Below are 18,012 nucleotides of genomic sequence, written 5' to 3'. Positions count from 1 at the left end.
TGTATGTGTTTTTCTCTTGATAGTTTGATACCCTTTTTAGTTTCATTTTATGTATTTGTCTATTGATTTTTAATGCAGAAAATTTTGTATAATTTCGGTATTATAGTTTGTATTATGTATTTAGCCATATTCTAGATTGCCAACACGACTACGCCGACGACTCTATACCAGAGGTCTATATAAATAGACTTATGAATTTAGTAGGAATAACTTGATTATAATCTTGTGATTTGTTCCATGTCTGATCCACTCCTAAGATTCACGTGACATGCCCCCAGTTATGTGTAATTAAAATTTTATTAGACTGTTGATCCTAATGAGTCTACCCTAAGTCCACAACCAAACAAGGAACAGGTCCTAAGGCGGACTCACCATTTCTAGGTCAATCATTTCTTAATTACACATAACTTCGAGGTACAGCTAAAGAATCTTAGAGTTACCAGTTGTAAATTGTTTGTAATACCAAGTAGTGAGATTCAATGAAATAAAATACATGCCTATTTCATTGATAAACCTTTTAGTAAATATCCTTACCATTTATATACACATGTATAATTTTGCACTTTAGTGAACTATTCTTGGTGTTTCTGTTAACGTCTTGGAGACGGAGTTATGGTAGTGGGTAGAAGTAGGTTTTGTACGGGCGTTAAAATTTACACATCATGTTGCTCGTGCGAGAATAGGGGTAGAAGAGATAATTAATAGACGCCTAATCCTATAATTACTTATAGGGGTGATCCTTATTAATTACGTCTATAATCACGTAGTGCATATCAGTTATACATAATTTGAGATTGAATAGACTTTCGAATAAATGACTCTACTCTAAGTCCACAACCAAACAAGGAACAGGAAGTAGAGCAATAGTCATAGATTCTGAGTCTATAATATCTTTAATTATGTATAACCTTGGCGTATGCACTCAGTTATCATAGGCCTACTAATAGAGGTCTTTAGTTTTCACATAAGTTGGTTATAGTATCACCAAATACTCCTATAGTATTTTTAGGTGTTTAGATTCGATTCTTAAAGTATTCCCTGTAGGGTGTAGTTAGGTTGTTAGATTTGTTGCCCATTATGACTATCCCCCAGTATATGCAAGTCACTCCTCGGACAGATATAGTTGATCAGGCTATATCCTTCCCAGACTTGATTTACATATACCAAGGCATACCCATAATGTACAACTCCTCTTCTTTTACTTTATGTTCTTCTAGTTATGACACTATGTGAGCATGTATGCATGTATTTATATTTTTAATAAGAAACCATTCATTTTCTAAAAGTATATTTATTTGAAAAATGCACAAATCAGAGACTATTAGTCCCAATTGTGTTTATAGTTTGTATAACTTATGTGGTTTGATATACTTAATTCACTATAAACTGTGCTCTGATACCAATCTGTCACACCCCCAAACCAAGGATGGCGGAAATGTCCGGGGGTGGAGGACTTCATGTATAGTATCATAACAACAATTGTAATAGTAATTCAAGCAAACCCAACCAACATATATATAATTGAAAAAGTTACATCATTGTATGAATTACATGTTTACGAATCAATTACATTATGTTGACAAAATATGAAATAGTAGACGCCTTAGCGTCCCATCCTCAAATGCACTTGGTTACCTGTTTAATGATTTCCTGAGAATACAAGTTGTTTGAAAAAGTGTCAACACAAAGGTTGGTGAGTTCATAAGCTTTTGTTTAGTATTATTAAAAGCCTTTCGTTTATAAAAGTAGTGTTCGTTCCAGAAAATCCAATATTTTCCTTAATGTGTAAATGTAGTCTTAAAACCCAAAGACCGAAATGTACAAGTAGTGTTCGTTCCTTATAGTAAAACAATGCAAGTTTAAATCGACATAAACTCGTTTGATTTTAGTGAAATCCCCGTAAATTCTATGTTTGTTAATACCACATGTGAGTTATTATAACCATGCTATGACCTAGTTGGCCTGAAACAACGTTCTTCAGGCGTCGGAAATGTTATGACATTTATCACCCCAGACCTGTCGGTCTAGCTGTTGCATGCAACTAAGGTGTGGGTTTGTCAGACCCAATATAGATCTATACACAAGTATCACGCTCTCCCTCGAGGAGACTCTGGTTATAATACAGGACTTATTTGTAAATTGAATCGAATGTCTCACAGAAGTCATTAACGAATTTACGTGTAGTGTAATGAAAACTTGGTACCGTATGGCCGTACCTTGCTTAATGAAAATATCCTTTGTATAAATGTACCCTTTTTAAATGTATGTGTTATGTAATGTTTCATAAAGTCATTAACGGAATTACGTGTTATGAAAACTTGGTACCGTATGGCCGTACCTTGCTTAATGAAAATATCCTTTGTATAAATGTACCCTTTTTAAATGTATGTATTATGTAATGTATCATAAACTATACCTATTATAGTTTATCAACCAAGGGTAGTACGTAGTAATGTATGCAAACTATATTCAAAATAGTTTATTAAATGTTTGAATGTATCGGTTGTACTTTGATTATAATCACTTGTTATTCTTTATATTTTATATGTCCAAATCCATTTGTAAACTGATGTGTGTCTAAATATTAAGATAAAATGTCATATATTGCAATAACATATAATCACATAAAGATATACACCTTGCTCAACATGTTACAAGGTGAAATGAAATTGACAGCAACTTTTTGTTGTATACAATTTCTGTTACTGTTCTTAGAAAATTTATAGAAAAATCATCAAAGCTCTAAATCCAAATCCGCAAATTCTGAGAGTTTGGAATATGAGTCTAGTTTGTTCGTAAATTTTATCATGATTTTTAGTGATCTCTAACAGAGGTGAAAATGTTCATAATCACAGACTGGTCCGGGTTTGCCTCTGAAATGATAGGCAGTTTTGTAAAAATCACCATAAATTGTAGAAAAATCATATGGAGATGTGCAAGTAGCCATTTTAAAGCTAAGAGTTTGAACTACTTGCACCTGGAACAGTTTTGAAAACTAAAATATTTAAGTTGACCAAAACAGTCTGTGATCGAAGTTCATCTTTTCTGATCTAATCTGATAGAAAAAGTTTAATTGTGTTCTTGATGATTTTACTTGTATTCCCCCCTTAAAACTTAAGAAAAACATGTAAATGTAGGGGTATGAACTCACCTTATGTGATTTCAGTAGATGAAAGTGAGATAGAGGAAGTGTTCAACCCAAGAACACTAAGAAGATGTCTTGATGATTCGAGAATCTAACACCGAATAAGATGGAATTTGTGTAAGATATCAATGATTTGAGTAGAATGGAGTTTAATAATTATGTGAATGATGAAGATACTTACTCATTGAAGAAAGAAATCCATGGAGAAAGCCTTGAAGTTCTTGAAGTTGAGAGAAAAGATGAGAGAATTTTGGAGAGTGTTCTTGGTTGCTAAGTGTAGAATGAAAGGGCTTTTAAGGAGAATGAGGAGAGAGGACCAATCCTCCAGCTCTTAGAACGTGGGAAGAGCTGGAGATAGGGTGTAAAGGTCCCCTAAGGAGACAAGGGGTGGTTGGAAAGAATGGCTGATCATAGAGTGAGGTGGTGGTGGCTTGCTTTTGTCATAAAATAAGGAAAAGCAAATATTCCCTCAATAATTAGTCCAACCACCAATTCTTTTAATACATTTTTATAAAAACCCTGGAGATTTATATATTTTGGGGCCTTAGTTTATAAAATAAAGTTTTGGGTGAAAATCCCACGTTAAAATAATGAAAAACGGAGTTAAAACGAAGTCGTAGTCGAAAAACCGGTAAAAAGGGGTTGTCTGCGAGGCCTCTCGGATGGGGGCCGAGACTTCGGACCCTCGCATGCGAGGCTGCTGTCCGAGGGCTTCGGATTCGGTCTCCTGAGAGGCTTCAGCTTCGGTCCTGATGAGAGGCTTCGGATCCGAGGCCTCGGATGAGAGGCTTCGGTCCTGAAGCTTTAGTTCCAGGTCCTTAAGGCTATTTTACCCGTTTTTACCCCGTTTCAAGCGATTTTTGACCCGGTTAAGGGTCGATATGACCCAAATGATTACAAAAAGTTAAAGTAACTTTTTGAGAGAGATTTGGGAGAGATTTCAAATAGAAAGAGATAGAGTGAAAACGATTTAGAGAGGTTTCGTTTGTGATTAATTTGAGTGTCCGGCTTCACAACGCAAGGTTCGTAAACCCCATTAAACCGTGTTTTAGTGTCGTACACACTCCCGATGAGTGTGCAATAATGTTTTATCGTTTTGGTTCAATGTTTACTTAGGAAATTCAACACACGAACTTTCCAAATGATGTTTCTCTCATTAAGATATTGGATTGTACAGTAATTACATAGTGTAAACCCTAATATACAAGGGTTAATTGAGTCGATTGGTTTTGACTTGTTGACTTTGTTTGACTTTGACTTGACTCAATTTTGACGGTTGTCACACCCATCACCCAAGCTTAAGAACGAAATTGAGCACAACCACCAGCAACAAGAGCATCTCCACCATCATGCCACCCATGGTAACACCAACGACTTTAAACTTCTGATCATGGTCATCCAACTTGTGCCGGAGACTGATGTGGTTGATCCTGCACACGATATACTCCTGTCCGAGCTGCTCCTTCAACCGTTTCATTTCAGTTTGGTTTTTTGTAATCTTCTGACCATAATTACAGAAGATTGAGTTGAGCACATTGTAGTTGATGTCTTCACAAGAATTTAAAGAGTCCGGTGAAGGTGGTGGGGCCGACATTGCTGTTTTTTAAGGGTTCTTCTAGATGATTGTTTGCCCAAATATGGTAAACAAGTTTGAGAGTTGTTTTACTTCAACCCCACATGGGTGTGTCCCTTATAATTCGAGATGTGTGTCTGGGACTCAATCGAATCGATAGTGTAAGGTTGTTGGGGTGTTCGTTAGTGTAAGGTTGTTGGGGTGGAAATTAAAGACGATAATTACTCTTTGCATGTGTCAGCTTATGTGTCGTCGAGTGAACTCGGTATTGAATCAACGGGTTAACTCACATGTATGCATAGCAAGTGACGAGGCAGGTTAACCTACTAAAATGGGTAAGACGGCTTTCCCAATCAGTAAAACATAAGTTTATGCCCTTAAAATGCAAAAAATAGTCACGAGGGACCATTTAAACCATTATATGTAACTTTGTTGGGCTATAGTGACAATAACCCATAAATAAATAAATAATATTTGGAAATACTCACAATATCTTCTTCTGAAGCACCACATGGATTCTTGTTCTCAATTTGGTTCACACAACCTGGAAAGATGATCCCTATGCGGGATTCTAATGATCTTTGTGGTCTTGGTTGATTTTTAAGCGGCTCAATTGCATGATATTGTGCTTTAATTATCGACCAAAGTTTATCCTTGGATTGGTTTATCCCACTAATTGGATGTTTGAGATACGTCGAAATATACATGACATAAATGTTGATCTTCAAGGTGTGAGTATGATGTAGAACGGCTTGTGGACATTTTTGTAGGAAAACTTGGATAACTAAACTTGTTTGTTCTCTAAATCTTGTTCTTTAATTTTGGTCTTCAAGGTGTGAATATGATGCATATTTTGGCATACCAGGATCAAATAATGATATTAATGTGTTGGAGTCGTCACATCTTTTTGCTAATCATGTTGAACGTATTGCTCCTCCTGCTAATTATATCATCAATGGTAAAGAGTATAATATGAGTTATTATTTAGACGATGGAATATATCCAAAATGGGATACTCTTGTTCAAACTATACACAATCCATGTGACCCAAAGAAAAAAATGTTTGCAATGAAGCAAGAAGCATGCAGAAAAAATGTAGAACGTGCATTTGGTGTAATACAATCACTTTTTGCAATTCTTGCAGGACCTGCACGTTTATGGAGAAAAGAAATATTACATGATATAATGACTTCATGCATCATTATGCACAATATGGTCATTGAAGATGAGTGTGATGTTAATGCAACAATAGAAGAGCGAGGTGAAATGTCGGCTATGGAAGTTGAAATGGTGGTTGATGATGATATTTGCTTTCAAGAATTTATTGGTCGGCATAAAAAGATCAAAGATAAAGACGCTCACTATGAACATAAATATGCGTTGATTGAACATTTGTGGGATGATTATACTAACTCGGAAAATTAGTTTAAATTTGGTTTTGTTCAAAGTTAAATTAAATATAATGTTTTTTTTAATAATATAATATTGTTGATCTAAATTTTAATTTATGTTTCATATAAATAAGTTTTAGTCGGTTAATTAATTAATTAGTTAAATTAATTAATTAGTTAAGTTAGTATTATTATTATTGATAATTTGGATACTATGATAAATAACAATGAGATTGTTTTTTAATATAATATTTATTAAAATAAGTTTCTAGTGTCAAATTTTAGTGTGGGAGTGGAAAGAAAACTCTATTTATGTGTTAAAAAGTCATCATTTTTATATTTTTTTAGTGTTTATGGTTGAAGTTGGCCTCAGAAAGAAAAATAAATAAAAAAAGAAAAAAAGAAAATTGTAAGTTGATTGGGCTATAAAAAAGAGAAATTATGTAAAATGACCAAAAAAAGTGAGGTGTTTGAAATAAATAACGAAGAAAATGAAAGTTTCAAAAAATGACTACGAAATCCACAAAGATGATCTCTATGGAATTCCTTTAGCTCTAAGGAAATGGACACGTGTGGAAAAAGACAAAAAAATCAAGTCTGTTAGCCGTCTCTACAGAAATATAGGATTCTCTACGGAACGCTTGAACGCTCTACGGAATGGTAGCTGAAAGCACTAAATTTTATCAGATAATTCTATATAGGGCACTGAAGATCCGCAGAGCAGCCTTCTGCGGATCTGTTCTTCAGAGGTACGCCTCTGAGAAATTGATCTTCGCTTAACCATGACTTAAAAACGATTTTGGCATGTGTTCTCTTGTTAATTTAACAATGTGTCACCATTTCCGGCTTCCGCAACGCCTTCTTCGAATCGGTAGCCCACCATCTTCATTTGTCCCTTTTGTTATTTTTATTTATTTATTTATTTTTTTGTGTGTTTTTACAAATTTATCTCTGCCATGTCACTTCCTTATATATGTTCTTTTTTCTTAGAGACAAGGAGTTCCGCAGAGACCCACTCTGCATAAATCATGGTCATTTTCTTCAAACACCCTCCCCCACTCCCCCCCCCCCCCCCCCACCACAAACACACACACATTTTTTTTGGTCATTTCACAAATTATCCCCATAAAAAATCAAGGCTTAGAAATTAATCCTAGCCAACTATCTCTACCTAAATACCATATGTTAAGGAGTTCACTAGAGATGTTAAGGTTCAACCATAATGCTATTGTACTTCTCTGAGATCATTCACGCTACAGTTCTATGTGAGGTTTTAGAAAAGATTCAGGGTGTGAAACAATTGAAATGTCTCATCTTTGTTCTTATTGGATCTAAAAACTTGTTCTAACAATAAATAATTTAGTTTCTAAGTAATATTCGTGTGATTGCACAACATTTTTTATTTGAGGCTTTGACCGAACGTCTAGAAAAATATTAAATGTAAAACAAATATTACACTTACAGTAAAAGAAATGGTATCGGTTTTATCCATAAGCCAAAAAAAATAAAAATAAAAAAAAAAATAAAAAAAATAAAAAAATAAAAATATCTGCAATTCTAGATAGGAGTCTATGATCAAAAATCCGCCATCAAACAAAAGCCAATAAAAGTAATCCCGGACCTTGATTTTTTTTTTTTTTTTTGAGGTCGCTCTATCAACTCTAATATGGAGATTAATAACTCTATAAAAACTAAATGTAAAAATATCAATTTAATAGTTTATCTGGTTTATTCGAAATAGTAAAAATTCAACCAAACCCAAATCAAATAAAGTTATCATAAGTCGGTTACAGTGGCGGCCCTGGGGTGGTGCCGGCGGTGCGGTCGCACCAGGCCTCCGATTTTAGCGGGCCTCCGATTTTTAGGATAATTTATAATTATAGTATTGGTATTTTTGTAAAATATATTTTTATGTTTTATCAATAAATAAAATTAGTCCGATAACTTTTGGTTCCAATTTTAGATGCGTTTTAACATTTGGCCTCCGATGCGTTTTAATTACCGAAACAAAGTCTCACTTTAAAATCATTGTCAACTACAAGGTGGGAAAGTAGGATTGAAAGTGTGAAAGCAATAGTTACTCAAGCTCCTGAAATAAGAAAAGATCTACATAAACTTGTTGAAGAAGAGACAGACATAAAGATCATAAGTGAAGCTACCTGTCTAGTAGAGTATCAACTTGGCAGATTTGACTTTATAACAGATATGGTTATATGGTATCATATATTGGCTAAAGTAAATAACCTGAGCAAACAACTTCAGTCTGAGACTATCCATATTGATGAGGCAATGAGTAGTGTGGGAGCACTTATTGAGTTTTTTAAAGACTATCGAGAGAATGGGTTTGGAAAGGCTTTGGATTATGCGAGAGCTATAGCTTCTGATTTGGAAATTTATCCAGTGTTTGTTGAGAAAAATAATAAAAGAAAATTGTTAAAAAAAGACATTTTGATGAGAATGACATTGGGTCATCAGAGCCGATACATGAACTTTCACCTCAAGAGTCATTTAGGATTCAATATTTTGTGTACATAGTTGATCAAGCTATTGGTTCATTGGGGCGAAGGTTTGAACAATACAAACAATATGAAGACATTTTTGGTTTCTTATTCACAACAGAAAAGTTGAAGTCAATGAATACTAGCGAGTTAAAGTCATGTTGCAAAAATCTGGAAAAGAGGCTGCAAAATGGTCATATCTCAGACATTAATGTTAATGATTTATTCAACAAATTGGAGTTGTTACAAAAACATTTACCGGTTGAACACAATACAGCTAACGAAATACTAAATTTCCTAAAAATGATGAACACTTATCCAGTTTCTTGTCTAGCATACAAAATATTGTTGACTGTTCCTATTACAGTTGCATCAGCGGAAAGAAGTTTTTCAAAACTAAAGTTTTTAAAATCTTATTTGCGTTCGACCATGTCTCAAGAGAGATTAAACGCTTTGACATTGATTTCGATTGAGAACGAGTTTCTTGAAAATATTGATTATGAACGTCTCATAAATGAATTTTCTTCTAAAAATGCTAGAAGGTCAATGTTTAGAAAATAGTAATGCGTTTTTTTTTTTTTTTTTTGTTGTTGAAAAGTTGTTTATAACAGTTTTACAGTTTTATTTGATTACCAATGACTGATGAAGACATTATTTTGTAGTAGTGAATTTATGAGATGTTTTTTAGCAACTTTATGTTTTGAATTAGTGGTAGCAAATGTAGTTAATAATATTTACAAGAAATTTTTGTGGGGCCTCATTTTAGTTTTTGCACAAGGCCTCCGAAATATCAGGGTCGGGCCTGGTCGGTTAACCTAACCAAATTACCCAAATATTGTTTGGTTTTGGGTTTTTTTTAATCCGATTTTCACTTCATTTCTCTCAAACTTTATTTTAATTATTTTGCTATAAATAAATAATATAACATGAAATTCGATGTTATATTATTCACTTATATCAGATTAAAGTCATCTAGTTATCAATTTGCTCCTTCTCATTTAGGGTTATGTATTTTTATTTATTTTAGTTAACTAGTTATAATTTAAACGTAGCAACAAAAGATTTTTATATCATATTATATACATATATTAAAAACCAACACGCCTGTAAACAGTAAATTTCTATAGTTTCAGACTTTCACCACATCAATTTGTACATAATTATTGTTTCATCATTCTACGTTCTGAACATGCCCTTCTACGTTCTCAACAACTGCTAATCCACAAAACCACCGACATTCTATATTCATCCAATCCTTTCTTCTTCATTTGTTTCCAACTGTCTTCGATTCTCCCAACGACTTCTCATGAACATCGTAATATCCTAATCCTCAAAACCATCGACATCAATTTGTAAATTCCTACACCCCTTTCTTCTTCATTCTTCTCTGACTATCTTCGTTTGAGTCTGGCGACGCCATTCATTCTTCTCCGACTATCTTCGTTTGAGTTTGGCGACGACTTCTCATCCAAGAATATAGGAATTTGATTTCTCTCAACAAAAACCTCCTGCGCTCTATTGCTGACATCGAACACCTGTAACCAAGCGCATGCACCCTGTTGTGTTAGGAATTTTATATTAAATAATAATAATTAATCATAAATATTAACTTTAATTTTTGTGTTTTGAATTCTTATAAAAATTAAATAGAAATGAACAATTTATTTTTGTTATAGTTAATTCAAATTACTTTTATATCAATAATTTATTTTGTTATAAGTATATGATTATTATAATATAACATCATTGTAAGGTCGGACGTACGGTGTACAGAGGGAAATGAGTGACAAAAAACTTCGCCCATCATGGATCACCATATCGTGGGTGAGGGAAAACAGGTGAGGGAAAAAAGTGAGGGGAGTCTATCCCCACTCTCTCTGCTTGTGTGATTGGTCAATATTTTATTTTATTTTATGTCAAACTTTTTTAATATTTATTAAATTTTATACCTACTAAAAAATTATAAAAAACTAGAAAGGTTACCCCCGCTACGCGGGGGCCAGAAGCTTTCAATGTTGTTTCCGAATTGATAAATATGACAGAAATAGAAAGTGCAAGGATGAAAAGTCCGGGCTTTGCCCCGGGCAAAAAATGTAAACGTTTTGACTGCAAGGACCAGAAGTGTGAAAATGGCTAAAGAATTAAAGGGGTAGGAATTATCAACTTTTTAGAAAAGTGATCAAAGTTGTCAAACCGTTAAAGTTTTGTGGCCAAACTTTAAATATTAAATGGTTCCAAAAAAAATGTAAAAATATTGATTGCAAAGACCAAAAGTGTCAAAATGGGTAAAGAATAATGACCAAAGTTGCCAAAAAACATCCAAATTTAGTATTCCTAACTTCCAACAATAATACAGGGACCAATTCTACCAAAAAATGGGAAGTTGAATGGAACACAAATAAAAGGACATGAATAAATTAATTAAAAAAGTACAGGGACCGGATATGTAAATCAAGGGACCAAACTTGGACAAAGTATCCCAAGTTTACTATTCCTTTCTTCCACAACTTTAATATATATATAATAATATGTCAAAATTCATGGTTTTAGTTCCCTACAAAATGATTATAATATTTGTATAAAATATATTTTTTCAAAAAAATAAAAGATTCTTCCCATACACACCTTAGGTTTTGGTAAGGAAAAAAAAGTATGGAAAATGCTGACCTGGCGGGCAAGAAGTGATGATTTTCCACACACACCCTATAGGATCTATTAAAAAAGATATAGTTTATATTTGTTATACTTAATTAATATGTATTTTTTTACGGTATATAAATTACAAAGAATACACTATAAATATATAGTTTTTTTGTGTAAAGAAGGACGTAGAATTAGAGATTAAACACTATATATACTATTTTTACTCCATTTTAATATAAAAAAAACTCGTGTTCAATTGGGATGTTGTAAGACTCAAGTTATGAGTAGTTCTTAGAATGGAAGTTGGAGTGGAGCTGAGAGGTTTGGAGATAGGAGAAGTTCGGGTTGTCTAACCTGAAGAGAAGAAAGTGGAAGAAAAGTGATTGGACGGGTTGGTTGGATGTAGGATGGACGGGAACACCATTCCCCCCTCTATAAGACCAACAATACCAAAGGGTTAGGAGGGTTGAACGGCAACCATTTCTTCCACCCTTACTACAATTCAATTTGATAGACTTTCAAAGAATTTTGTTGTTTTTCTGTTTCCATATTCCTATATTTAAATGATTCAATTTTTATCAATGTCACATTTCGAGTTATTGAATTTCGTTGATATGTTTTTTTAAGTTGGTAGGTCCAAATATTTTTGTCCACTTTAATTTTTTAATCGTATTGATAGTTATTTTATGATTTTAAAATAATTTTCTTTATTGTAATTTGCAACACCGAAATAAACAAGAATTTTTAAAGCATTTTAAACATAAATTCAGGCGCAACTTGTATGTCGAGTCCACATAGGAGTTGGAGTATAGAATTTTCTAAATTATTGATATTTAAGTTATGTTTTACGTATTAGCTGAAAAGTTAGTTAGTTTGATTAAAATTGTTGTTCGGTAAAGTTTGCTGAAAAGTTATCTGAAAAATATAAAGGGATAATGACTTAAAAGGGTAATATATTTTTCGAATTGTACACATTTAGTCATTGAGTTTTTTTTTTGTTCACATTTACCCTTTCAACTTGTTAAACTGTATATATTTAGTCCTTATCACCGGATACTCCAGATTAGCCGGTAAAAATGACTTAACAGGGTAATATATTTTTCACTTTGTACACATTTAGTCCTTAATATTTTCGTACACATTTAGTCCTTAATATTATTTTTTGTTGCAAAATAAGTCATTTTTGTTTTTCTATTCATTCAGTACTTATGAATGATTTCTTTAGGTTTTTCTCACGACATCTTATGTAGGATAGCCATATGGTGGTGGGATAGGTTGAGGTGGTCCTGCTATATGCTGTAGGCCAAGATACCGGGTGCGGGTCGGCTATAAGCTGTAGGCACGAAGACTCGAGAAGAGCGGTTAGGTTAAGGCGGCATGCCAACAAACCTTGGGTATTCCAGTCCTATGACTGATTGGACATGTTGCATTTTGACATTCCAGTCCGATGACTGATTGGGCCAAGGTATTCCAATCTGATGTGTTTGGGTCCGTTATTCATGATAATACGTTTTTTGTATCGGGTATTTTGGGGGAAACTCACTAAACTTTGTGCTTACCATGTTGTTTATGTTTTCAGGTTCTATCGTTGGTCGTGGGAAGGAGAATGCATGACTGTACACACTCATCAACAATATTGATGATTTCGCGTTTCTTATATTACTCTGATTTTCGATAAAAGTATCTTGGAATAAACGTTTTTTTCTTAATAATGGATTTTTAATTAAGGAGTTTTGCCTTATTTAAAAATGAAAATTTTTAGTTGTGAAAATAACACATTACAGATAAACATCAACATCCTCACACACTTTATTAATGATTCTCCTACGTAAGATGTTGTGGAAAAAACCTAAAGAAAACATTCATAAATACTGAATGTGTACAAAAACAAAAATAACTTATTTTGAAACAAAAAAAAAATATAAAGGACTAAATGTGTACAAAAATATTAAGGACTAAATGTGTACAAAATGAGAAATATATTACCCTATTAAGTCATTTTTCCCAGCTAATCTGGAGTAACTGGTCATAAGGACTGAATGTGTACAGTTTAACAAGTTGAAGGGGTACATGTGGACGAAAAAAAACTCAGTGACCAAATGTGTACAAATCAAAAAATATATTACCCTTTTAAATCATTATCCCAAATATAAAAGCACATAAAATGACATTTAAAATAATGTCTTTCTATAATTAATTAAAGTCTATATTTGGAAAATTAAAAAAAAAAACTCCTAAAAAGCTAGTCAAAATAGCTTTTTAAAAAGTTGGTTTATAAGTTAACTAATAAACGACTTAAAAAAAACTTGTAAAATAAATTAGTTGTGGCACGCCAAACACAGCCCTAAAACATTTGAAATAGTGGTAAGAGACTGCATTGCAGTTAAAAACCCTTAAATTTAGTTTTTGTTTCTTTATTCACAGATCAGACTAAATCATACCTTCCATTCATATGATGTCAAAAAGTTATAGATATCTTCCATATAAAGTCGTTGCAAAATAATATATATATGGTATCATATATTGGCTAAAGTAGAGTATCAACTTGGCAGATTTGACTTTATAACAGATATGGTTATATGGTATCATATATTGGCTAAAGTAAATAACCTGAGCAAACAACTTCAGTCTGAGACTATCCATATTGATGAGGCAATGAGTAGTGTGGGAGCACTTATTGAGTTTTTTAAAGACTATCGAGAGAATGGGTTTGGAAAGGCTTTGGATTATGCGAGAGCTATAGCTTCTGATTTGGAAATTTATCCAGTGTTTGTTGAGAAAAATAATAAAAGAAAATTGTTAAAAAAAGACATTTTGATGAGAATGACATTGGGTCATCAGAGCCGATACATGAACTTTCACCTCAAGAGTCATTTAGGATTCAATATTTTGTGTACATAGTTGATCAAGCTATTGGTTCATTGGGGCGAAGGTTTGAACAATACAAACAATATGAAGACATTTTTGGTTTCTTATTCACAACAGAAAAGTTGAAGTCAATGAATACTAGCGAGTTAAAGTCATGTTGCAAAAATCTGGAAAAGAGGCTGCAAAATGGTCATATCTCAGACATTAATGTTAATGATTTATTCAACAAATTGGAGTTGTTACAAAAACATTTACCGGTTGAACACAATACAGCTAACGAAATACTAAATTTCCTAAAAATGATGAACACTTATCCAGTTTCTTGTCTAGCATACAAAATATTGTTGACTGTTCCTATTACAGTTGCATCAGCGGAAAGAAGTTTTTCAAAACTAAAGTTTTTAAAATCTTATTTGCGTTCGACCATGTCTCAAGAGAGATTAAACGCTTTGACATTGATTTCGATTGAGAACGAGTTTCTTGAAAATATTGATTATGAACGTCTCATAAATGAATTTTCTTCTAAAAATGCTAGAAGGTCAATGTTTAGAAAATAGTAATGCGTTTTTTTTTTTTTTTTTTTTGTTGTTGAAAAGTTGTTTATAACAGTTTTACAGTTTTATTTGATTACCAATGACTGATGAAGACATTATTTTGTAGTAGTGAATTTATGAGATGTTTTTTAGCAACTTTATGTTTTGAATTAGTGGTAGCAAATGTAGTTAATAATATTTACAAGAAATTTTTGTGGGGCCTCATTTTAGTTTTTGCACAAGGCCTCCGAAATATCAGGGTCGGGCCTGGTCGGTTAACCTAACCAAATTACCCAAATATTGTTTGGTTTTGGGTTTTTTTTAATCCGATTTTCACTTCATTTCTCTCAAACTTTATTTTAATTATTTTGCTATAAATAAATAATATAACATGAAATTCGATGTTATATTATTCACTTATATCAGATTAAAGTCATCTAGTTATCAATTTGCTCCTTCTCATTTAGGGTTATGTATTTTTATTTATTTTAGTTAACTAGTTATAATTTAAACGTAGCAACAAAAGATTTTTATATCATATTATATACATATATTAAAAACCAACACGCCTGTAAACAGTAAATTTCTATAGTTTCAGACTTTCACCACATCAATTTGTACATAATTATTGTTTCATCATTCTACGTTCTGAACATGCCCTTCTACGTTCTCAACAACTGCTAATCCACAAAACCACCGACATTCTATATTCATCCAATCCTTTCTTCTTCATTTGTTTCCAACTGTCTTCGATTCTCCCAACGACTTCTCATGAACATCGTAATATCCTAATCCTCAAAACCATCGACATCAATTTGTAAATTCCTACACCCCTTTCTTCTTCATTCTTCTCTGACTATCTTCGTTTGAGTCTGGCGACGCCATTCATTCTTCTCCGACTATCTTCGTTTGAGTTTGGCGACGACTTCTCATCCAAGAATATAGGAATTTGATTTCTCTCAACAAAAACCTCCTGCGCTCTATTGCTGACATCGAACACCTGTAACCAAGCGCATGCACCCTGTTGTGTTAGGAATTTTATATTAAATAATAATAATTAATCATAAATATTAACTTTAATTTTTGTGTTTTGAATTCTTATAAAAATTAAATAGAAATGAACAATTTATTTTTGTTATAGTTAATTCAAATTACTTTTATATCAATAATTTATTTTGTTATAAGTATATGATTATTATAATATAACATCATTGTAAGGTCGGACGTACGGTGTACAGAGGGAAATGAGTGACAAAAAACTTCGCCCATCATGGATCACCATATCGTGGGTGAGGGAAAACAGGTGAGGGAAAAAAGTGAGGGGAGTCTATCCCCACTCTCTCTGCTTGTGTGATTGGTCAATATTTTATTTTATTTTATGTCAAACTTTTTTAATATTTATTAAATTTTATACCTACTAAAAAATTATAAAAAACTAGAAAGGTTACCCCCGCTACGCGGGGGCCAGAAGCTTTCAATGTTGTTTCCGAATTGATAAATATGACAGAAATAGAAAGTGCAAGGATGAAAAGTCCGGGCTTTGCCCCGGGCAAAAAATGTAAACGTTTTGACTGCAAGGACCAGAAGTGTGAAAATGGCTAAAGAATTAAAGGGGTAGGAATTATCAACTTTTTAGAAAAGTGATCAAAGTTGTCAAACCGTTAAAGTTTTGTGGCCAAACTTTAAATATTAAATGGTTCCAAAAAAAATGTAAAAATATTGATTGCAAAGACCAAAAGTGTCAAAATGGGTAAAGAATAATGACCAAAGTTGCCAAAAAACATCCAAATTTAGTATTCCTAACTTCCAACAATAATACAGGGACCAATTCTACCAAAAAATGGGAAGTTGAATGGAACACAAATAAAAGGACATGAATAAATTAATTAAAAAAGTACAGGGACCGGATATGTAAATCAAGGGACCAAACTTGGACAAAGTATCCCAAGTTTACTATTCCTTTCTTCCACAACTTTAATATATATATAATAATATGTCAAAATTCATGGTTTTAGTTCCCTACAAAATGATTATAATATTTGTATAAAATATATTTTTTCAAAAAAATAAAAGATTCTTCCCATACACACCTTAGGTTTTGGTAAGGAAAAAAAAGTATGGAAAATGCTGACCTGGCGGGCAAGAAGTGATGATTTTCCACACACACCCTATAGGATCTATTAAAAAAGATATAGTTTATATTTGTTATACTTAATTAATATGTATTTTTTTACGGTATATAAATTACAAAGAATACACTATAAATATATAGTTTTTTTGTGTAAAGAAGGACGTAGAATTAGAGATTAAACACTATATATACTATTTTTACTCCATTTTAATATAAAAAAAACTCGTGTTCAATTGGGATGTTGTAAGACTCAAGTTATGAGTAGTTCTTAGAATGGAAGTTGGAGTGGAGCTGAGAGGTTTGGAGATAGGAGAAGTTCGGGTTGTCTAACCTGAAGAGAAGAAAGTGGAAGAAAAGTGATTGGACGGGTTGGTTGGATGTAGGATGGACGGGAACACCATTCCCCCCTCTATAAGACCAACAATACCAAAGGGTTAGGAGGGTTGAACGGCAACCATTTCTTCCACCCTTACTACAATTCAATTTGATAGACTTTCAAAGAATTTTGTTGTTTTTCTGTTTCCATATTCCTATATTTAAATGATTCAATTTTTATCAATGTCACATTTCGAGTTATTGAATTTCGTTGATATGTTTTTTTAAGTTGGTAGGTCCAAATATTTTTGTCCACTTTAATTTTTTAATCGTATTGATAGTTATTTTATGATTTTAAAATAATTTTCTTTATTGTAATTTGCAACACCGAAATAAACAAGAATTTTTAAAGCATTTTAAACATAAATTCAGGCGCAACTTGTATGTCGAGTCCACATAGGAGTTGGAGTATAGAATTTTCTAAATTATTGATATTTAAGTTATGTTTTACGTATTAGCTGAAAAGTTAGTTAGTTTGATTAAAAATGTTGTTCGGTAAAGTTTGCTGAAAAGTTATCTGAAAAATATAAAGGGATAATGACTTAAAAGGGTAATATATTTTTCGAATTGTACACATTTAGTCATTGAGTTTTTTTTTTGTTCACATTTACCCTTTCAACTTGTTAAACTGTATATATTTAGTCCTTATCACCGGATACTCCAGATTAGCCGGTAAAAATGACTTAACAGGGTAATATATTTTTCACTTTGTACACATTTAGTCCTTAATATTTTCGTACACATTTAGTCCTTAATATTATTTTTTGTTGCAAAATAAGTCATTTTTGTTTTTCTATTCATTCAGTACTTATGAATGATTTCTTTAGGTTTTTCTCACGACATCTTATGTAGGAT

At 32.6% G+C, this 18,012-nt stretch overlaps 3 protein-coding genes across 3 annotated transcripts; all 3 read left to right on the top strand.

Moving 5' to 3' along the window:
• Positions 1-5,432: 5,432 nt before the first annotated feature.
• LOC145164425 (uncharacterized) lies at positions 5,433-6,143 on the top strand. The gene is made up of 2 exons (XM_079083144.1): positions 5,433-5,449; positions 5,552-6,143. Exons 1-2 carry the CDS (start codon positions 5,433-5,435, stop codon positions 6,141-6,143), a joined length of 609 nt encoding a protein of 202 aa, XP_078939270.1.
• Positions 6,144-8,314: 2,171 nt separating this feature from the next.
• On the top strand, positions 8,315-9,168 carry LOC145164424 (uncharacterized). Its single transcript, XM_079083143.1, has 2 exons — positions 8,315-8,511; positions 8,553-9,168. The coding sequence occupies exons 1-2, from the start codon at positions 8,315-8,317 to the stop codon at positions 9,166-9,168; spliced, it is 813 nt and encodes a 270-aa protein (XP_078939269.1).
• A 4,653-nt stretch (positions 9,169-13,821) lies between these two features.
• On the top strand, positions 13,822-14,675 carry LOC145164423 (uncharacterized). Its single transcript, XM_079083142.1, has 2 exons — positions 13,822-14,018; positions 14,060-14,675. Exons 1-2 carry the CDS (start codon positions 13,822-13,824, stop codon positions 14,673-14,675), a joined length of 813 nt encoding a protein of 270 aa, XP_078939268.1.
• The last annotated feature ends 3,337 nt before the right edge of the window (positions 14,676-18,012 follow it).

The sequence above is a fragment of the Lactuca virosa genome, chromosome 3 (assembly GCF_052849685.1).
Source record: "Lactuca virosa cultivar CGN04683 chromosome 3, Lactuca_virosa_CGN04683_v6, whole genome shotgun sequence".
NCBI classification, from domain to species: Eukaryota; Viridiplantae; Streptophyta; class Magnoliopsida; order Asterales; family Asteraceae; genus Lactuca; species Lactuca virosa.
This window is presented reverse-complemented; position numbering and strand designations above follow the sequence as displayed.

Coding starts and splice junctions, on each gene's coding strand:
- LOC145164424 (XM_079083143.1), top strand. CDS start 8,315: ATGGTTATATGGTATCATATATTGGCTAAAGTAAATAACCTGAGCAAA. Junction 8,512..8,552: donor GATTTGGAAATTTATCCAGT/GTTTGTTGAGAA, acceptor TGTTAAAAAAAG/ACATTTTGATGAGAATGACA.
- LOC145164423 (XM_079083142.1), top strand. CDS start 13,822: ATGGTTATATGGTATCATATATTGGCTAAAGTAAATAACCTGAGCAAA. Junction 14,019..14,059: donor GATTTGGAAATTTATCCAGT/GTTTGTTGAGAA, acceptor TGTTAAAAAAAG/ACATTTTGATGAGAATGACA.